Below are 23,242 nucleotides of genomic sequence, written 5' to 3' on the forward strand. Positions count from 1 at the left end.
GCTGAAGAAAAGCATCCCCACAGCATAATTTTGCCAACAACATGTTCGATACTGAGGATAATGTCTTTTTTCTGTTAGTTTTCTGGCACACGGTGTTTTGCATTCAGGCCAAAAAGTGGTTTTGGTCTCATCTGACCAGATCATTTTCTGCCACTTGTTCATGTTTCTATGCATCTTTATTAAAGCTCTTTTGGCATAATAATCAAAACACAAAACATGCACATGTTTTAGAAGCAATCTGAGACTGTATGTAAAGGACTGACATATTTATCTACTATGTGCTAAACCACATGGCTTAAGAACTTGACTTTTTCTCTCCATTGAAAAACTGAAAATGTAGGTCCTCTGGCTTTTACTGATAAAACCACAAAAAAGCCTTCAAATCCAGCTGCCCCTTTTCTACTTCGCAGAGGTTTACTCTGTCTTCAGATGCCTAAACTGATTTATTTGGATGTTAAAATGCCTGACTAAATCATGACACATACACTCCCAAGGCAATAAAAACAACCTCTGCAGTTCCAGTCTACATCCATATTCCGGAGCAATAACATGAATGCCAAAGGCAAAATCACTTCTTAATTTTTTAGGGGTTTCCATTGTCACACCTCCTAACAGAGAGCACTGCTTTGCATGTGTAAAGGAGAACATGCATTTTTTTTTAGCTACAACACCCAATGGACAGTCAATCAGGTTTCTTTAAATTGTTGACAATTATCTTTTATCAGAAAACATGCAGTCTGCCAAGACAAAAATATCTACGCAGAAAATAAATGAGGTAACAAAGTCAAAAACGGAACGTCCTGTTTTACTCACACTTGTTATTCTATCCACCGGGGCAAAAGCAGTTGCAGTGAACATATAATAGCACACACACACACACACACACACACACACACACACACATACACAACCAAACAGTAACTGCAGCTCATTAAGCGCCATTCCCTCTGGCCCTTATTCCATTAGAAATTAAGACTCGGCACAATTAGTGGCAGATTGGTCTCAGCCCAGTGCGCTGGAGTCACACTCTCAAGACTCTAAGATGACTTAATTACAGGTACTTCTGAGAGCACTAAGTGAAAAGTGTGAGACGGTGCTGTGACACAATGGAGGTCTGGAGAAAGTGTCAGTCACACCAAAGTTTAACAGATGAAGATAACTCCATATGTATGAAAAAAAACAAACTTCAAAGAGTTGTGTTGGTTATGAAGCAACACAACTGTGGAGAGAATGCTTTATTCAAGGGTTTAAAAACAGCGGTTTTAACTATTTCACTAAAAAGTTATAAACCTCTGAATATGTTAGCACTGTGAATTGCTGGTCTATGATCCTTTGTTTGCTTCCCATGTTACCCATGTTAGTCTTTCCCATTTTGAAGAGTGACTAAGAGAAAATAGTGTCATATGTATTCCTCAGAGAAACAGCAAGTTGTGACGTAGGCACTTTGATAAAACTAAAAAGAAAAGTATGCATTGAATAATCTTTAATTACATATAATATTGAGGGGTGGCACTAATTGTGGCATAGGTGACTTTGTGAAGACAAATATTTTTTAAGGTGTTTTTAGGCTTTTTACACATCACTGCCAGGGGTGCCAAAAACTGTGGCTGGTGCAACAAAAGCCTGAATTCTCAACTGCCTAAATTCAGTATAAATATTTAAACAGTTAAATACCACAACTGTATTTCAGCCTAAAATGTAATTAAGCATAAATGGCTTAATGTAACAACATGGATGTAATATTTCCACGGATGCAGTCAAAGAAAGCACGGCTTTTCATTAAGCTGTTAAAAGAAAATAAAAAACAAACTTATGTACAATGTGTCTCATCACTCTGCTTATGACAAGGACACAAAGCACATTTTTCTGTAATTGAACCAACCCTAGTTTTTGTAATAACTGACCGTTCTGCCCTTCAAGCTGGAGGGCGACAAAAAGAGCGATTTGATCACTCCATGTACTCGCTGTTTTTCACGTGACACCATGTCCCATTATAATGTGATGTTACCACAGAAAGTGAGGAAATTAAATGCCTCGGGAAGTGTTTCTAGGCACGTGTATGTGTATGTGTGTTGGTGTATGGCTGTTTAAAGGTTAAAGGATTTAAAGGCGTAAAAGTGACCGAGTCAGTCAGACGTTGTGTGTGGTTCTGCAGAGTTTAAAACTGTTCTCAATAGTCCTAATTGGGCAAATCGGCATTTTCTTTGTCTCCATCACACAAAAATGCCTTGGATTTGTGGACAATATTTCAGCAAACTTTAAATCTTGTCCAACAATGACTGTCAGAACAAAACTCAAAATATATATTCCCAAACGATGAGACAGCAAAAAGGTTTTGAGACCCCACAAAACCACCATCCTTATTTACTATCTTCATGCTTAATGTTGTTAAAGATCTTATTTTATTTTTATTTTGTCTTTTTGTATTTATAAAATGTGATACAGTCAGGAAGGAGGTGGCAAATTTAATGTGTTCACAAGCAACCACTGAAAATGATTAGTTGCCGATTTGCTTACAAACAGAAATGTTCTTGCAGCACACTCCACAGTAATGACTAAATTAGCTTAAAACTGTGACTTCAAGTTATGAAGTCTTTACTTAGTATACCACAGGTGCATTTGTCATTCTGTTCTGTGTGAATTTAAGTTCTCTCAGGGTCTTTGAGCTGTTGCAAAATTTGTTTATAGCTCAGTTTGAAGACAACCAAAACATGACTAAACATACCAAATCCAGAATTTAGGGGAATCCCAAACTGTAAGGTCAATCTGAGGAATTTGACTTTTCATGTGTTGCTTATTTAGAATATGTTAGAATATGGTAATATGGTAATCAGTGTTATCTGTCAGGTATTACATTTAGGCAATTGTGCTTCATCTTTCCCAAACAACAGTAACCTATTCTTAATTAACCAACCTTTTATTAAAACACAAAAAGTGCACAAGATATTCAGTTTGCAGGAAAGTTTTATAAGGCACGGATAAAAAAAAAAAGAAGTATTTCCAAAAGAAAATAAAAAAAACAGTTTTGTTCAGAAATCAAAATCTCACACATATGCGTTTTGCTTATAATAGATCCAGTCACTGAAGTTTATTTAAAGCCCTAGCATCCTCATACTGTATGTTGCCATTGGAAAAAATTCCCTCCATTTAAATTTAAAGGATCTAGAAACAACATTTGCATTTGATCATACTTTCAAATAAATTTTAATTTATTGATCCTCTCATTGAATCAATGGTGGAATGAAATAGTAAAGTACCAATCCCAACTCTACCATTAGTTTTGGCGGTTTGCAAACATCTGTAATTAGATTGAGTCATTATCATGACAAACAATTCTTATCACACTAAGACATTTTAAAGCTAAGCACTAAAATAATTGTGTGAACAAAACAGTATGTATAAATAGAATCCAATCAACATGAAATGACCACACTCTCTAAACCTTCAAAAAATGCACAATGACAATACGACTTGTCATAGTGCATTTGATTGTTGATCGGATTGTTCTACATGTTCCAATTATGCGTTATTTGCTGTTATTTCAGTTTTTAACTTAATGTTCTCTTTGTTTTTTCTCTTCCTAGAAACTGCATCTGGCCTGGCTCTGTGTTTAGTTGTGGCACTATCCTGGAGGGGGGCATCGGCTGAGCTGCTGCTGCCACAACTTAATGCTCACCTTATATAGATGATACACTTGGCCCTGTCTTCCAGTGTTTAACCCTGTCTCTCTCCTAGACATAGCTACTGGCTGAGCTTCTACTGCGACTATGTATGTGCTCTCTCTACTCTAGCCTTTAAAACTGGCTCAAAGCTTTTCTGCTTAGCAGTGTTCTGCTCCTGGATGAAGCCACAAAAGAAGCTACTGCTGCTATTAACTTATTACTTTTGTTCAACGAAAGTACTCCTGAATTTGTGTTCTTTTGTGTGTATTCTCTATTCCCTCAAACCCCCAGTCGGTTGTGGCAGATGGCCACTCACACTGAGCCTGGTTCTGCTGAAGATGTCTCCCTGTTAAAAGGGAGTTTTCTTGTCCACCATCGCTGCATGAATGCTCAGAATGAGGGATTGCTGCAATATCAACAACACAATGCAAGCAACTATCCACTGTTGTTACATGCTCATTCAGGAGGACTAAATGCTGCAAGTCACTGACGCGATGCAATCTGCTTGGTTTGCTTAGATATAATTTTTTTTTCCCAATTTCAATATTAGACTGAATTAGACTGGTTCTTTAACAACTAAGATTAGTTCGAAGGCATGTACTTTACTTGGAGTCTGTCTGTAGGACAGAGTTCCAATGAATTGACTATTTTGTGAATTCACGTGTCGTGAATTGGCGCTTCATAAATAAACTAACTTGAATATTAGCATTCAATGGAAACGTTTGTTAATTTTATCTAAATGTTGCATAACAAATGTCGAACTGGGCTGACACTATACTTTTTTTTTGAGAACTCCATTTATTTAGTAAATTAAAAAGTCTCAACTTTCAAGTATACTCATCAAAACACTGTGCTCTAACAAAAGAAAAACAGCAAACCACAACCCCTGTGTTTTTTAGAGGTGCTGCTTGTGTTGTATTCCTTCCCCACACAGAGAGGCTTTGCACAATAAAAAAAAAGATGTGTGGTGTGACTGTGTGAAAAACACTGAGTAACTGTGGTCAACTGGAAAGTTTTACCATGCAACCCAGCCATGCATGATATGTGAGCTGTCTCTTCAGCAGAAATACAGATGACACTTGCCCCTTTTCCATGGGCTCTACTTAGGCCAGCTCCACTTACCAGGTACCAATACCGTTTTTTCTGTCCCGGTACCTGCTTTGGCCTGGTACCTGCTACTGAGTACCAGATATGATCAGGGCTGAGTAGGGACGACATGTGACATGAACAGACTGCTGTTAACTGATTGGTTATGGGACCAGGATAAATTTGAAGGTTTTTACTGAGGTAGAACAGGGAAAAGTTGATAAAACCTAATAACAACTACAATAATATTAAGGACCACAATGGCCGGACTGGGTCAAATCAAAATATAATTTTACATTTTATAAATCATAAAGCATGCCTGAAGGCTGAAAGAAAAGAAACAGGACACGTCAGTTTTCTGAATTACACGCAGGTAGAGCACACTGCATTTAATAACATCCTAAATCAGCTGATCAAACATAAAATCAGTTGTTCAGATACACAAACATTTCTCCCAAAACACACAATACCACCATGAAACAGCATGTTTGGTTCATAAATGTATTGATGGTCCTTAAACAAACCAGTGTCTGCAGAAGGAGGGAGCAGGCAGAGAGCAGCTGCCCATAGTCAGACTGCCTGCATCGGATCAAACGGGAGGAAGACCCTGCTGAATCAGCGGAGCACAAATTTCCAACCTAAAACTAAGTTCACAGTGGTCAAAAGTCGGCAGTTTTGCGCTTTAAAGTCCTTGTTCTTGTTATTGCCAAGACTGAGACAAAAATGTCCTCATAAAGCCCAAAATGTTAACTCCTTTTAACTGCTGGAACCTTCAATAAGAAAGGGTCAATTGTTAATACAAATTCACAATTAATTCCAGCAGTTGACATTTACCCTTTTCCCTTAAAATGCATGGACAGCTTCTCAATACCTTATGTTCATAGATTTAAAACTGGGCATGGACTTTAACAAGATTTTAGCAAGTGATATGGTGGACTAACAACCACTGCAGTAAAGTACAGAAGTAAAAGTACCTAAAATCAGTGCAAATCGTCCTGTCCTTTCAATAACCTGATGACTTCACCACTTCAAGTATGACAAAGCTACTGCATCATGAGATATTTTGATTCAAATGCAGCCAGCACCTGATGGTATGTCTGGTCTGCAAGCTTGCTTTCCCATGCCACAGTAATATGGACATTACTCTATGAGAGACTCACCCTGAATAAATGATCAGATACAGGTCCTTCTCAGAGAGAATGTGAAGGTATTGCTATGGTTTTGTTGAGTACAAGGCCATCTCTAACTGTGCTTTAGCTTGTGTTTGTTAAATGTGGCTTGTATCTTTGACATACCATTACCATATGAATGCAAAGAAACGGTTCACAAATACACTCTCTCAATAATTCATAGGTGTATACAATAAGAAAAATGATAATTTGTTTTTTTTATATACAGTGTTCCCAGCATGTAATGGCACCCCAGGTGAAGATTTGTAAAAAGCCCCAAAACAAATTAATGTTTTATGGCTCCAGTATACTCTTGCAATGAAAATGTTTCTGTAATTCTCTGTTGGTGAGCCTGGGAAATTATTTTTGTTACCTTTATTATACATTTCTCCTCACTGTCAGGATCTGGGTTGTGTTTGTGTTTTGTGCTTGCTACATGTGTTCAGTGTTTTCAGATGGTGCTGGAGTTTTCAGGTGTGCTGGGTGACAGGTGTGACTTATTCTACTGATTACTTTGAGGAGTACTTAAGTAGGAGGCTGCCAGCACTTCGATGCCAGAGTGTGTTGCTCACAGTGGCTAAGTAAACCTGAACCCTGGGTTTATGTCACTGAATACTGACTACGTGTCCGGAAGTCTTTCTGGATGATCAAGACTATCTACTTTCTGAGGAATTCATTTCCTTTCTACTGTCTTCATTTGGATTCGCATCTAGCTGGCAGTTTCTTGCTACCTTCGCCTCCTGGACCAAGCCGCAAGCGTACCCTGTCCACCCTCCAACGTAAGCATCTGCACACCGAACTCATTCCTGTTTTGCTCCGAGCTCACACTGAACAGCACCTAAAGAACCTTCTACAAACCTGGATCCTGAATGCCTCTTCCCCTGGCGACCTGACCACACCTATTTAGTAAGCTGTTCTCTTGTTTGCATTAATTCCTTGTTCTTAGTTCAACATTATTCAGTTCCCTGTTTTTCACCAGTGCTCTTCCCTTCTTACCATACAGTTGGAGAATCATCCGTTACGTTCCTGATTATCTTTGTCACAATAAACATTCTTTACATATTCTGTTCTCCGGAGTGTTCTCTGTATGTGGGTCAGATCTATTGCAAACAAATTGACACTCACTGTACTACTTGGCTAGTATAGCATCTCGTCTTTCCCATTAAGAACATGCTACTTCAATAAAAGATTTTTTTTAATGCTCTCTATATAAAACCACTTGTTTAATTAATATTTCTTACATGAAGGAGAAATACAAAATTAAACAACAAGGGCTTCAACCCAGATCTGAAGTTTAAATTTTATTTTCAGGATTTTTTTGTACTGTCCAATTATGTGCAATAAAACTGCACATAATTGGATAATTTTTAACTTAAAATGTATAAAAGAGAAATAAACTAGTTGTCAGGCCGAGAGCAAAGTCAGTTATTATTTGACTGTGAGTCAAAACACCGCTACAGATTCCCACATGATAACGGCTAAATGCAGAAAAATGGAAACATTTCTGGGTTTTTAACAATGGAAAAATTGGGAACAATGGGTGTTGAAAGACAGTTGTTATTTTTTCAAAATCTGTCACCTCGTCAGTTGAGAGTTTCCTTTATGTGTGCCTCTGTGCATGAGGGATGATGCCTCAATGGGCAGTCAGCATTTAGAGTTCAGAAAGGAAAACAGCAGCCTGAGCTCCTGTTTGTGTGAAAACCAAGGCTACCCAGCTCTGTATCAAGTGCCATTGTTTTGGTAATAGTAAACCTGAGGCACTTGCCAGAAGGCATTAGTCATTCATCTAACAAGTTCCACAAAGCAAACCCCAAAGTGCTCCACTGTTGACTTCCTCTTATTGAATTATGAGTACAAAAGCAAATTTCCAAGTATCTTGGAGCAGTGGAGAAACTTTCTAATGAGTAGCTACCTGAAGTACGGCTACCATGCCTGTTTGTCACAGGAGACAGAGGGAGAGAGAATTAGGGGAGACGGGTGAAAGGCGGGTGGGAGGGGATTAGGGCGGAGTGCAATTATTTAGCAGGCCTGCCATACGACATGATCTCTAATTACCCACAAAGCAATGTGTAACCCAAGCCACAGATTAGAATACATTATCAAGCTTAATAAAACATGACCATCGCTCAATTCCATTCCCTTTCCCTGTCTGACTGCCACAAACACTTGTTTCTGCTTGTGACATTTCACTTGCAGGGCTCACTGCACCCTTGCTGTTTAACTGAAGATACTGTGGTACCTACTTTATCTCTGTAAGTAGCAACAATTAAATTAAGATTTCTTATTTTCTCACTTATAAATGCAGATAAACAACTCAATCATCACTTCATCCAACACATTCAAAATAACCCAAACAGATCTTTGACACAAATAGTAAAAGATAGTTTTTTATGCTTTTGTTACTGTTTTGCATCTTCAGGAAACCTTCAAGCCCCTAATATTCTATATATTACATTGTATAATCATTTCCTGATTCCTGTTAGAGTCAGTTGACTCTTATGAGTTATGAGAGATTATAACCAGTGATCAAACAAAAATAACTCTGAGCGGGTGCCAGGTCAATTCGCCCCTTTGCCATTTTCGTATTTGCAATCTCAGCGTTACAAAAACCATGTTTTCTGCACAAAAGTAGAGAATCATAATACTATTTCTTTCACCACTAAGGTACAGCAACATTCAAACAAAGCATGCACAAATATGCTCACACATACATTATATATTTGTTTGGCCCATGTGGGTTGTGCCAGTTAAATGCTGCTTTGGTTTTTCACTACAGTCTACTGTGTTATTAGCAATTCTATATAAAGCCCTCTGAAAGCTTCCTTTTCCTGTGTGTTAACAAATGTGCTGAACCACCCTGAGGTTGCTGAAACTTAGCCAACACACAGAATGTCTTTAATAGCCTAACATAATTGACCATATTTCAAAAATTAAAAACTGACTGTCTCTCTGTTTATTTGTTTTTCTTAGCAACATTATTCAGTGGCATGGCTCTTGGCCAACTTCAAACTAAATAGGTCGATGACACAAAGAGGACGCCCCTTTCTCCAGCTCTTTCTCTTATTTTTTTACCTATATGTCATCTGGGGTCTCGCAGCCTTCGTTTTTTGAATATCTTCTCTTAGTATGTAACTTTAGGGCAATTGCAAACCAAAGACAATACCATGGATGGTAAGAAAACCATGGTACTGTCGCTACTATGCATCGCGTCTTGCTCTCCACCCATTGTGAGTGATCACAGAGCTCATTATTAGCTCTGAGAGGAAGAATGAGCCCACAGTTTGATTACCTCAGTGACTCTGTGGGCTACCACAGTTGGCTGACTGAATTGGATGCAGACGATAATAGCCTTACAGAAGCAATTACATCTGCCTGCTAAATATGTTCACACATAATAAACACACACTATTGACAGAAGAGGGACTGGGGAGGTAGTCAAAGAAGATACAAAAAAAAAGACTAAATTCAAAATCATGTGGATTTAAAAGGAAATCTCTTACAGTCAAATGCATGCTGGTAAATTAATGAGTTCATGGCCACCTATATTCCGGTTTCACCTCTCATAAGAGTAATTAATCAACACATGTGGAGACAGTTGTCAAAACAGTAGCTTGATTCATATATCTTTTTACATACAAGACATTTGATCATTTCAGTCTTTGTGTCAGTCTGTTGAGTTAACATTCTCATGGACACCGGGACATAAGACCAACATCAGGCCAATAATATTTGTAAAGAATTTTCCGTGAAAAATAAATGAAGGAACAAGACTTAAATGCCTGGCAAGGAACTTCATAGCCTTTGGTGTTTGCAATGGACATACCTCAGGAAGCTGAGACAACTGGGAATGTTTGTCCAGCTTTCTGCCTTCGCCATGATTCCATTTACACAATGTATACAGCTATTAGGATACAGCATAGTTTGCTTTCACAATATATTTGTGCAATTATGCATTCATACTTGCAGTGTAAAATGTAACTTACCATTGAAGATTATGATACAAACACAAGAACACAAGTTAATAGCTTAAGGAGAGATTATTGTTTAGAAGATAAAAGTTAGCAATTAATGTTTTAACTCTGAGTTCCTTCCTTCCTCAGGGCTGAACTTCTATAGGTCATCGTAAGAAAAATATACAATGTGGCAAATTTTATTTGGGTAAGATGTCTGGGTTCTACCCCATGTCTCACTTGTTGACCTCTGACCCCCCCCCCCCCCCCCCCCCCCCCCAGGCAAACTATAAACCTTGAACTGGGTTATCCAGATGTGAAACATGGATGGATGGATGTTTTTATTTATTCAGGGATTTTCAAGGAGTAAGCAATGTCCATATACCAAACGTTCCTGCTAGTGCTCATTACAGGTGGTAATTTCTCTCTGCCAATCAAGAAAATGAGTTTATTGAGCAGCATTCAAAGAGTTCAGTTCAGAATTAGGAAAGAGAATTGCAAAGTTATTCAAAGATGTAATGTGATACAAGTTAGAGGGTCAAACTGAGCCATTACCAAAAAGCAGCAGATTAAAAGATATTCCTTCAATCTTATTAGCAAGTTAACAGGTGATACGCGTCACCTTAAATCTTGAGAGGAAATTGATTCAACTGGTTTTGAAAAATTCTTCAAGGCAGAATTGGGTGCAAAAAACATGATTCTGAAAAGCACCAGGGTGATGGTCATGAGTCTCCAACTCCAGTCCTCAAATGTCAATGTTCTGACACACCTGACTGAAATAAAAGACTCATTATCAGGCCTCTGGAAAACCTTTTGACATACTGCGGAGGCAATTCAGCCATTAGATTCATGTGTGTTGAAGCAGGAATACACCTGAAGGTTGCAGGACAGTGGCTATTGAAGACTGGAGTTGGAGATTCCTGATCTAGCTTGAGAATGAAATGGTCTGAGAAGAAAAATAATGAGCTTCCTAGAAACAAGTAAAATAAGTTTGCATTCAATTGAGAAAAAATGCACCAACTGTAAACTAAGTAAGACTCAGATCATGTTTGGGTGGTGTTCAGCTAGCAGTAGACTGATAGTGAAGTCTGTCTCATGAAGCAACCCCAGCCGCTGTTAGCTTGGGACATTGTCTAGTGAAGTAAGTAAAAGCTAGTATTATGAGGTCTTGATATAACAATGTGTGCTTTGTGCTCAACACCCTATGAATATTTCTGAAAATCTTTTTTTTAAAGTAAGAAACAAAATAGTTTTTGAGCTGCCCTGTTGTGCTGACAGAGTCGACTAATAATGACTCGGATACAAAAGAAGCCTCATACACTTTTGAATATCATCATTAGTAACTGAAAAGATATGCATAAGATTTGTAAGTACGGTGAAAAGACAGCAGCTGGTTAACCGTTAGCCGATAAGGACGTTAAAGTGAGTGTCTGTTTCAAAACTACTAACCAGCTCTTAAGGGGTTTCTGGATGGCATTTGAAATTTCTGGTTCGAAATCCAAAATACGTAGACCCTTCAACAAAGGACAAGATAATCCTGCACAGAAACCATATTTTAGTAAAGAACACTTCATGAGAATTATGAATCCTTTGTTTCTACTTTAGAAAGCACAAAACAGTAGACGTCTTTCAAAAACTAAAACAAAAACGTCAAAACTCGTCACTTAAACTTCTATTGCATTTGTCAGCTTCTCTATAGTCTAAAACAGTCAAAAACTAAACACTGAAAAAGAAATTTGAGCGTTTTTATCCTTTAACATAACGTAATCAACATTGAACTAATCCTAGGTCCTACTCTGCAGCAGGTGCCAGCTCTGTTTCTTTCTCTTTCTTCTTCTGCAGTAAAAATATGAATACCACCGCACTGCCCCATGGGAAGGCTCGAGCTGACTAATGGAAGCACACTCCATTGGTGCAACGGGTCTTAATTATTATAACAGACGCTGAGGGGGATGCACTGGTACCCGCAATGAGAAAGTAGCCTGGTACCGCCATGGCCAATAATTATCACATGGACCAAAACCCACCCCCCACCCACCCCATCATTAACACACACACACACATTTGCACACCTATTTAAAATTTAATTCTCATAGCACACATCAAACACAGCATTTTAAATGTCAAACAAGGAGATGCAAGGCATTTGAATGGTGAAAAAGTGATTAATAATCCTGCTTGTGGACCAGGTGTCCTATCTATATTCATGTTTTTCCTGTCCTCTGTATATCATCACAGCTGGTCTCCAAAAATATCCAATGCAGGTCCATAAAAGAAAACAAATGCTGTAGAAACCTTGTTATTAGATGAAAAAAACAGACTTCTCATACAGACTGGCATATGCAAGAATGATAATAATAAAGCACAAAAAGTAAGAAAATGTCTGGACCTCATACAGGCTTACTGAGTCAGCCACTCTCAGAGCCTGTTGCAGTTTTATTGAAATGATTTCAAATGCTTGGAATCCCTATTAAAATCTCCCCTGTGTGCCGGTGCAGAGAGAATACGATTTAGTGGCTGGTTTTGCTCTGCCCCTGCTTGCAGTGTGTCACCGGCCCTTACAGTGGTATGCATGGCCTTCCTCTGCACAGGGCTATGAAAGCAATTGTGATTGTGACTCTGTAGTCAGCAAAACGCTTGAATGCTCCAGAGTTAGTGTGCCCAGTCACACATGCACATACACACACATAGAGATGCACAAGCACTACACAGCGTCCCATACGGGGCCACTGATTACTTCAACCCATTTGATTTTCTCTTATCCCTTCATTCTCCCCCTCTGCCCGTCTGTCACATACCACAGAGTTTGTCATTTGCTAATAGTGAAAACACGACTCACCGTGAATGTGCACCGCAGCCAGCATTACAGAGATTAATGGTTTTTGCCAGCTACGTTCAAGCTCTCAGGGTATTAAAAATAACTCTTGCATGTTGCCAAATCAAACAATAAATAATGTTTTGTCTGTGTTTATTCAAGAGATTGTTTCACTTGAGGGTGATCACTTAATGGAAAGTGGTTGAACGTAATAACAAAAGGTAATTCAACCTTTGCATGACTGCGCTGTAATAAAAAATAAAACTGTGATAAGGCATGCAAATGGAGTACGTCATTCTCCGGCTTATCTAATGCAAAGGAGACCACCAACTAACAAAGACAGCCCTTCAGTTATGTTTTTTTCCTTGGAGATATCGGTTGTTGGGATGATATATGAGCTGGGTTGGGCGTAAGTGTATAAACACAGGCCCTACTCTGTCTGCACTCTATCCTTTCGCTGTACTGTAGGAAAGCACCTCACCCCAGCTGCAGCACTGTTTGATTAAGGTATTCAAATAAAGGAGCAGGCACCATGTTCCTATTTCACAGAGCAAACCAGAGCTGCTCTGTAAAGTAGCCACAGTACAATTAGAGTTTGACATGTTATGAGACAATACATATGTGCTTACTGTATATGCTTCCAATCACACTCAAGCTCTGCATGTACTAGGAGTGTAACAAGATCTCGCGGCAAAAGATCTAGCGATACTAAAACGCCACAGTATTTTTTTCATAGTTAAGTTTGTCTTGCCAAGCACTACCCAGGTGCTGTTTCAGTCCAAGCTTACTACTGGCCGTAGATATAAAAAGGCGAGGGCTTTAAGGTTTGCAATCATTATTTAGGGGTGGGTGAAACAAATCTTAAAAAAAAAAAAATCACTATTTGCTTTTTAGTAGAATCATGATCAAATCACGATTTCTATAAGGCCACACATAGAGAAGTCAGGCAAAAGAAAAATTATGAGCAGATTCTATTCACTATGGACAATTTTTCCAAACTGTGTCAAGTACAAGAATATGTAAGAGTCTAAGTCAGTAATATCCAAACTTGTAGCCAGTTGGGCCAAAATCACCATGCTGAAAGTACTTGAAATGTTTTGGTAAAATGCAAAAACAAATCTATCATGAATTAATAAGCCACACATGCGGTATTTTATTGAACCAAACAAAGCAGTCTGATATCTGTAGAAAATAATTTCTGTCAATCATTGTAGATTACAATATGAAAATGGTCAGCCACTGGTTAAAAGAAATGCATCTAGCGTCTAATTATTGAGAAGTCTGATTGTTTTCTATACTGTTTGTCTTGAAAAGCATTTTTCTCTATACTCCACAAGGATAGGATATGATCCTGATTTCATACTAAACACTGACTCTATTTAGTCAATTTTAATAAATTGGCATACCCAAGGCTGCTTTTGTGTAAAAGTCACTGGATGTTTGCGGTCCTATGTTGACCAATAAAATCAAAGCAGAAAATGTGGTAAATAAAAGACTAATATTTCCTGTTATACCAAACATTTTCCATTCTTTAAAAGATTGGAATTTATCAATGAAAATCTGCACGAATAAGCTGTGCTGGTGGGCCACGTTGGGACCATTTTTGAACTGCAGTCAGGGGCCACATAAAATAATTGAAGGGGGCCGCAAATGGCTCCTGGGCCGCACTTTGAACACTCCTGCTCTAAGTGCAACCTAACCTGAAGTAATCAAAATGGATTAAAATGTTCTGAAAACACAGGTTATAATCTGTGAAAACAAGAAAATGGGGATTCTTAGTTTTCACAATAATAGAGATAAAATCTAACCTTGTTCCGGTGAACCCAGTGTTGAGTAGCATCTCATCTCGTGACCTGAATGTTTCACCACATCCCTAAGTGAAATGTATATGTAGCTCATGCTGAATGCATTAAAACATGGTACTGTAAGTTTTGCTTCACTGTCAGAGCAAAACGCTCCCATAATGGTATCATTTTGTGTAATTTCCACTAATATGTGGAAAAGCACAACAGTAATACAGACATTCACACTCATTGAAATAAAGAGAGTTTTGAAACTACTGAAGCAGACATCTTTAGGGTTATTTATAGATCTCCGTACATCATTTCAATTCTTACTTGATGTACTATCACTGATCGTTTGAAGCATCCTTTTTTTTGTATCCTTACCTTTTCTAAATGCTTGGCAGAGAAGAATTTCTTAAAAAAGACTGAACAAGTAAAATAATTTATCTCTATAAACATCTGACATCAGAAACAGGACAAAGTTCATGTTTCCTTCCTGTGAGGTGTTTTTTGTTGATCATGGACAAGGCAGAGAAGCTAAAGGAAATGATTGCATGCAGCTGCAGGTAATCAGAGCAAATATTAGCACACTGTAATAGTTAATTTACAATAGACAGAACAGTTAGAATCAAAAGGTTTAAAGAAGCCGCGTGACTAAGACTGAAAGCACAACAACGGAATATGCTGGCTGGAAGTCACATTACTTGCTAATTTTCACAAACTAAAGCCCACAGTATTCAAAATGAGTCAGTAGTAAGCATCTGCAACCAGACAGGACATAAAGATTTCTTTTTTCATATAAATGACTCAAATTAACACTTTAGTAACATCACATCAACGAAAAGAGAAATGGTACCACTGTTGGTACCTAGGTCACCTTTAGTGGTAAACAGTAGAATAGAATAGAATAGAATAGAATATGGGACGCATGATATATCGGCATTATCATTGGTATCAGCCGATTTTGTCAATTTTCAACACATCAGTTTCGATCCCATAAGTAAAACTGGGCCGATATTAATAACCGATGTCTTTTTCCATCTTGTTGCCGTTTGTGTCTGTGCTTCGGTGGGGAGGGAAGGTTGAGGTGGCAGTGATGGTGATGCAGGGAAGGTTTGTGGGGTGTTAAACTGAAGCACAGAAGCAATGTCAGTGGTGTGATATTATATGTTCGTTCGTTCGTCGTCTTCCGCTTATCCAGGACCGGGTCGCGGGGGCAGCAGACTCAGCAGAGACGCCCAGACGTCCCTCTCTCCAGACACCTCCTCCAGTTCCTCCAGGGGGAGCCCAAGGCGTTCCCAGGCCAGCCGAGAGACATAGTCCCTCCAGCGTGTCCTGGGCCGTCCCCTGGGCCTCCTCCTGGTGGGACGTGCCTGGAACACCTCCCGAGGAAGGCGTCCAGGAGGCATCCGGTATAGATGCCCGAGCCACCTCAACTGGCTCCTCTCGATGTGGAGGAGCAGCGGCTCTACTCCGAGCCCCTCCCGGATGGCCGAGCTCCTCACCCTATCTCTAAGGGAGTGCCCGGCCACCCTTAGATATTATATGTATTCTCCAAAAATATTGGTTATCGGCCATAACAGCAATATTAAAATCGAGATTGATATCAGCCCAAATTTTCATATCTGTGCATCCCTGAATAGAATAAAATAGGATAGAATGGAATTTTAATAGGGACAACGCAGTTATACAGACATAGCTTCAATACACAGATTTCAACTGATGTGAAATATTGTAGCTATTGCAAATTTTCAACTGTTGTCCCTAGTTGCGCTTTTACATAACTAACACAGTAATATTAAAATGATCAACTAGCTAAAGCCCTTTACACTATACAATGAAATACACTTACATTGTCAATACAATACATTTAAAGTAATAAACATATTAAAACTAAACACACATAATAGTTATTTTTTTCTGCCCATTATGCTGAGATTACATGACATGTGGACACATGTGTGACATTACAGGTGGACTCTAAAGGTGGTTGGTTGTACCAGATTTTATTTAGAGGTATCCTAGTAGATATCATATCATATTATAAGCGAGCCTAATCCACACAATTAAAATTTTTATTTATTTTTCAAATTAAACCATGCATTAATGTCCTTTCAACTGACATGTATGGTCTGCTTGCTAATGGTGTTTCATATAAAGTCCCAACACAGTCTGTAGATGTAATGCAAAAAATGTGGTAAAAGTTCATTTTTATTCTATTTTCTTTTTTTTGGTCTTTATTAAAAAGACACCCAAAAATGAAAACTCTATTACTATTACTGTCTGCCAGTATAGCTGCACTTGGGTGCCTCAAGTGGTTCTTGTTTTAAAAAGTCTGAGATACACCCCAATTGAAACCATTTTGTTTTCTTTCTAATAAAGTTGTACTTGCCGCACCACAAACTAACAGTTTTACCAACAAATTTAGATACAAGCCAAAATATCCACATAAAAACGAAAAGCCAGGCACAGTGTAGTGATTAGGCGCTTCAAAAGGGGATCTGGGCAGAATTTATTAACTTGCTAAAACCAAGACTGTCAGAGATAATTTGTAGCAGGCACATCTGATCCACACGTAGAGTACAGAACGAATCAGTCTGTTTTATGCCACAGTCAGTTTGACTAGGGTTCTCAGACAAGAACTTGACCCTGTGCACCGCATTAACAGGACACCAAACGATTCCCTGCTGGTCTCATTTGCATCGCAAGTGAGGGTAGTAAGTGTTACATGTGTGATGATAGAAAATGTTTGCTCCTTTAGTAGAAAGAACCCAGAGTAAAGCGAGATGAATGGGTTTTAATTATTTAAACGAACACTTGTAATTTCTAAGGGAAGCCACACTTCAGTGCCAGCACCAGTGGTTATAGTCACTTTCTCTCTCACAGAAGCTCTTTATATCATCTAATATCTAGTGGCTTTGTTTCCAGGATTCATGCACTCTGCATAGATAGCAGCGTATTCTTGGGATTATCCACATGGAGGATGATCCTAAATTGTTTGACCTACAAAAAGATAGCCTGAGCTTGGGGGAGATAGTTAAAAAAGCCCCACTGTGTTGTAGGTCAAAAGTTGCGTTATCGATAAACGTTTTGCGTGATACTCATTTCCACATGCATTCAAAGCTGTGACTTGACAGCAGTTTACTGTAACACAACTTTTCATGACCTGAAACCTGGAGACTTAGACTACAGGATTGTTCCATTCAGTTATAGAGATTTTCCAGTGCCCACACAGTGAAAAGCAAACATCCCCAACTGACTTCTGCATCATTCCCTCCTCTCAAACACACAAAAGCTATCTTTAATCTGTAGAATAGAGAACTCTGAATCATTTTTAATCTCGTACCAACTTCAGACAGCAGGTCAGCATCTGTAGGGCCACAAGGATTTATCCCTCCAGCTATGGTAAGTTACGACAATTTCAAATTCCAGCTGCATTTATTGCTGACTATAGGGGAAGCTAATTAAAAGCTAAACATTGTTGCCACATTATTTACAAATGAAATATTTAGGGGTTTTGTGCTCCTGTATGTTGCTTTACATCTGATCTTGTGGTAATATTCTTATATGAGTCAATTTCGGATTCAAATTCAAATTCAGATTTCTGGTGTCTCCAAGCTGTGTTCACAATTTGTTACATCAGCACTAACTAAAATCTATATTATTGTGGTTTCTATAACCGACCAATGCAGAAATGTTCATTATTGTGAATTGGAAGGAAGATAATACATGGTTTTCAAACGTTTTACAAATAAAAATCACTCTAAGTACACCAACCCAAGCTCGAAACATGGAGGTGGCAGCATCATGCTGTTGGGATGCTTTTCCCAGCTAAAATTCAGCTGTTCTATGAAGGCTACCTTTGTAGTTTGAGACGACTGTTTTTTTAGAAAGGGCTTAATTATTAATTACCAAATTCCTGATGTTAATTTAATAAATGATGGTACCCTCCACTTTTCTAAGGGCCAAATACAAGTGTTGTCAAAAGTGAGTTAAGGAAATTGCCAGATTGTGTTTGTCTCGTTGCGAAGAAATTAAGCGAGTGTTAAAGGCACACATCCATTTAACCGCGTAACCCCATGTGGAAAAGCGTCCAAGAAATTACAGAGAGAACGAGCATAATGCTGGACCGGACAGCACCGACCAGTCGGGCTGTATGGTAAGATGTATACATCTTTTGCATTTCCCCTTATGGTTTGGGATATGTCATGCCAGCTTTACGCAAAACACAACTGCGCAACGTTAACAATTATCATAAAATGTACGGAGAGGAAAAGAAAAGTTGGACAGTACACATCCTTCCAAATAAATAACACGATAAAGTATAATTTCGCCTTAAATACTTATTCTTCAAGTCTCCAGAACACTTTTACTTGCAGACACCTGACACCTTTTTTTATTGCAAACGCGCGAATAAAAGCATCCGTTTGCAGTGTGCGACTGCCACAGGATGTGTTATTTCTCCTAAATACAGGATTACAGAGCACGGATGTTTATTTACCTTGTTCGAGTGGTAATAGTCCAACGAGCTCAGACAACTTGGATCAGTCGGCAGGGAGCATGAACCCACATTTGCCGGGGGCGCAGGATAAAATCTCACGTCCATCTCAGGCTGAGCGAGACTGAAGGCATGAAATCACTATCGGCGTGTTTCACTCACTGTCTTGTCAAACACAGCGCCAAAGCAGAAGAAAGTGTGAGTGATTATATTTACCAAAAAATAATAAATAAAATCAAAAACAAGTGCAGGAGTTTTACTCGATGCACTCTTCTCTTTGCATTCGTACTTCGGAACCAACTCTGCTGATGCGCAGTCCTCCTTCAGAGCCCGGCACCAGGATGCGAAACAGACTCACTCACTCACTTTAAACAGAGAGTGCAAACGCATCGGCGGTACGCACGTGTTGGCCAAACAATGCAAACCTCCAACTTAGATCCTGTTTTGTGAGCTCTTTTTATCACGGCTAAAAACAATTAAAAGAGCCCCACAGACGTGTAAGCCTCTTGTGCTTCCTCCACTGCTCCTCAGGACTCCTTACGGGCTTTGTTATGGAGCTGCATATTCTTGCATTGGTTCCAGTACAGAAGTGGTTGGACTTCCCTCTGCCATACGACCTCTACCGATAATAAACGGGAAAGAGGAACAGAGGGAGCAAAGAGGGGTGGGGGTTGGGGGGGGGAGATTGGTGGCTGCCTTGGCAACCGCTCTCCTTTCTGCAACTGCGCTCCTCTGATTAGCTGGAAATGTAGTAGTGTGCACGGCTGTGCATTATAAAGCGCACTCTGCTTCCATCAGGGCTTCATAAAGGCTTCCATTTGGGTTATTGTGCTAAGGTGGATGAGAGGAGGTTGCACAAGTCTCTCTTTTTAGTCCGACCATGTTTTTATGTGTTTTTCTTTTTCCCTTTTTGGCTTTGCCTTGCTGACAGACAACTTTTAATCAATAAATCACTCAGTAAGTCCTTTACTACTTTAATGTTCATACAAAATGACACAACTATAGTAACGTCTACACCACTGATCTTATTACAAATGTTTTACGTAGCGTTGTTTCATGTAATGATTTGGATTTGCAATAAAAAAATGTTATCTACCTGAAATAGATACAATACCAGGAGTGCACCCATAAAGTTTTTTAAAGGTGCTCCGTAAGAGTTGAACATGATGGTGGGACTGGTTGCCTTAAAGTGTGAGTAACAGATTTACTTTAATAAAGGACAATATTAGGACATTCCTCCTTGGAATATACCTGGAGCTGGAGTTCATTAATCAATTTTCAACTATTACAAACAAATAATGTTGAAACAGTAAAAGTAAAAAATTGATCAGTGAACTATTGGCCTAAGTTTGATGGCCTCTTGCTTGAAGAGGTGCAGAAACAATCTAATATCAGGATGTTCTTCTGCTTGCACAATATACTTAGTAAACTAATGGCACAACAGGCTGTATGGAGATAAAGATGACAAGGACAGAGAGGTAAAAAAGCTGAAAATTGCGCAACAAAAAACAGAACAAAAGAATAAAAGCCGTATTAATAAAAAGTTACAATAATAACAATCGAAACACAGAAAAAAACAAAATGTCTGTGCTGCAGCTACAGCTATAACATTAGAAAATGCAATATCCAGTTTCTTAGCTGCTGCATACTGCCTGTGTGTGCATGCTCTCACATGATTACGCTTCCCCCTTGTACAGTCATATTTAATAAATTAGAATATTACTGAAAAGTTCATCTATTTCAGTAACTCAATTCACTGAGTAAAACACATATAAACTATTTACACACAGACTGATGTTTTAAAGCCTGTATTTCCGATGATTTTCCACTTAAAGCTAATGAAAACAAGACACTTAAGATTAGAATATTACATAAACAAAACAAATAAAAAAAGCATTTTAATGCAAATATGTGGGCTTAATGAAAAGCATGTTTAATACCTGCTTAAAGGCTATTAGTTAAAAAAAGGCAATTTTAATCTGACAACAAGCCTCATTGGGAAGTATATTCTTATTTACCGAATATGACTATATTTATGTTTACATACGTGTGAATATGTCTATGTGTTATTCTATAAGTGTGCATAGATTTGGAGACCAAAGATGTCTTAAACTGTGAAATGAAACACAGTAAGGAGAAGCCACCTTCACCAAGCCCATGAGCAGTCCACCGAAGTCGCAAAACAAAAACCACATCAGTGTGGGGTAAACATCAGCCCGATATACATAACGGACCACAGGCCGAATATGGGCCAAGACTAGGCAGCTCTTTAGAGCTTTGTACTGAACCTAATCTGTTAGTTTATGTTGTCTACAACTTATAAAGCAAAAATCAGATAACTTGGTATGTTAGAGCACACTTCCTTTAGCCCCACAGAAATTATTGTCCTTAATTTTGGAATTCTGTCCCTGACTTAATTTTAGATCCAGATACATGATCCTTGTGTTACTTTTAAGTTTAGTATAAGTGCTAAAACTTTGCTTATTTACTATAAGATTTTTTAAAATCTTTTTGTCTATGAATACCACTTTTTTCTCTTGAATTATTTTCTTTGTAATGATTTCCATTGTATAAATGTTAGTAATGTTGTTATTAAAAATGATTGGTACTGTTATTGTTAATTAATATGAATTATCATAAGTATTATACACATTTATTACTTAAAAAAAAGCGAAAATCACATTCAATTCTTGTGCCATTAAATATTGAATAGATGTTGCAACTCAGGAGGTTTTTTTTACTTTCTGGGATTCATATTATTTAAAAAAAGTATATGAGAGTGATAAGGCAAATTTATAGGTTTAGCTGTTGCCCTCCTCTCCCCTACCCCTCCCGTGTGGTGGCACCACTGAAAACTACATGAAAACCCCTGAATAATACACAACAGTGCAAAGCATTTTGGAAAGTGCATAACTGACGACATGCTCGGGGTGGAATAAGGGGGTTTAATCTTGTATTGCCATGCAGCTGCAAAGGCTTGCAGGGAGAAGCTGCGTTTGTGCGAGCTATACCTCTGACAGTTCTCTGAATGTGATGGATAGCACACCCTTGCCCTGTGATGTGCATGCACATTTGATGTCGAAATGGCCTATCCAAGGGACCATTGTCTTTCAATCATGTCAAGGCAAAGTACAGAACAGAGCGCATTTTCTGCTGCATGGCGTTATTACTGTGCCACAGTTTACAGCCCATCCGTACAGCCAGCGCTCAAAATAATCCTCAACTGTCTGCCGATGCAGTTTTGTTTAAAGATTCCTGATTGTATTCATTTCTACAATGAATTCCAGTAAGATACTCAGATTTTAGGCCCTTACCATTCTTTTAAAAGTCTAATAGGCTGTTACAGCCTCTTTTAAATCAAGTCCAGTAGGTAAGAATGGACTTGATAAAAAGAGGCTGTCATTCTGAGAAGGTTGTAAAGGTTTTCACACAAAACATGATAGGAGTATCTGACGGAAGCTGTTATATTCCCAATATTTGAGGCTGAAAATCTGTTAGATTGGAGTAAGATTATACCACAGGGTAAGCACATCCTGCCACTCTTCCTGGCTTCTAGCAAACAGAGGGTTAACCTCATGGCTCGGTGCCATGGCTTCATGGGAATGGAATGTGGAGTGCTGTGTGTGCAAGGCTTCTTTCCCAGCATCCCTCACTGCCCAGGCGCATGCTAATGATCAGTATTATTGAAGCACAATTGATGGGCTAGCAACCAAACAAGAGAAACTAATTACTACTAAGGCTTTATTGTCCTTTAATTACTGAAGCTCTATTGCAATTAGTGCTGCATAAAGATGCAACCCTACTTTAATATCAAGTAAAATGTGATGCAGATGAAAAAAAAGAAACAGTTTGAAAGATGAAAGGTGGATAAGATAATTTGCCTCTGATGTGTTCTGCAGAAATGATGCTTGATTTGAGTAAGGCATGCAGCAGACAAAGGAAACTGCTGAGAGCTGCTGGGCTAATTTAAACGGAAAACTCATCTCCAAACAGAATCAGCACATGACATTTCTGTGACCTTGGAGGGCTAAAAAAGAACACAGAACAACGAGTTACAAAAGAGAAGGTTTCAACCAAGCTTCTTCTCTTGGAAGACCCCAGAACTGGTTATTCATAGGCTGATTATTGAGCAATCAGTTACTATTAGTTAGAGTGAAATAATACAGGTTGAGTCAGTAAATGGTGGGTACAGATTCTTAAAAGCCACACAAGGATTAACATTATGGAGTTGGTCTTTAGGTGTTTTATCACGATTCTGTGATCATATGTTTTTTTTTT

The 23,242-nt window shown here is 38.6% G+C and overlaps 1 protein-coding gene and 1 long non-coding RNA gene across 4 annotated transcripts in view; one reads left to right on the forward strand and one right to left on the reverse strand.

Annotated features, from left to right (window-relative positions):
- The window catches only part of LOC124873598 (thymocyte selection-associated high mobility group box protein TOX-like), a 123,408-nt gene extending 103,825 nt beyond the window's left edge, over window positions 1-19,583 (reverse strand). The window contains exons 1-2 of one of the 3 annotated variants that reach the window (XM_047374357.1): window positions 19,254-19,583; window positions 18,968-19,125 (exon numbers count right to left, since the gene is read on the reverse strand). In XM_047374357.1, the coding sequence (XP_047230313.1) occupies window positions 18,968-19,072 (105 nt within the window). In that variant the 5' untranslated portion in view covers window positions 19,073-19,125; window positions 19,254-19,583. Of the gene's footprint in view, window positions 1-18,967 lie in introns of all 3 variants that reach the window. The other 2 variants (XM_047374349.1, XM_047374366.1) reach the window with 2 other exon arrangements.
- The window catches only part of LOC124873625, a 49,119-nt gene continuing 43,624 nt past the window's right edge, over window positions 17,748-23,242 (forward strand). The window contains exon 1 of the long non-coding RNA XR_007039590.1: window positions 17,748-17,871. This is a non-coding gene — a long non-coding RNA (uncharacterized LOC124873625). The remainder of the gene's footprint in view (window positions 17,872-23,242) is intronic.

Source organism: Girardinichthys multiradiatus, chromosome 1, assembly GCF_021462225.1.
Source record: "Girardinichthys multiradiatus isolate DD_20200921_A chromosome 1, DD_fGirMul_XY1, whole genome shotgun sequence".
Lineage (NCBI taxonomy): Eukaryota > Metazoa > Chordata > Actinopteri > Cyprinodontiformes > Goodeidae > Girardinichthys > Girardinichthys multiradiatus.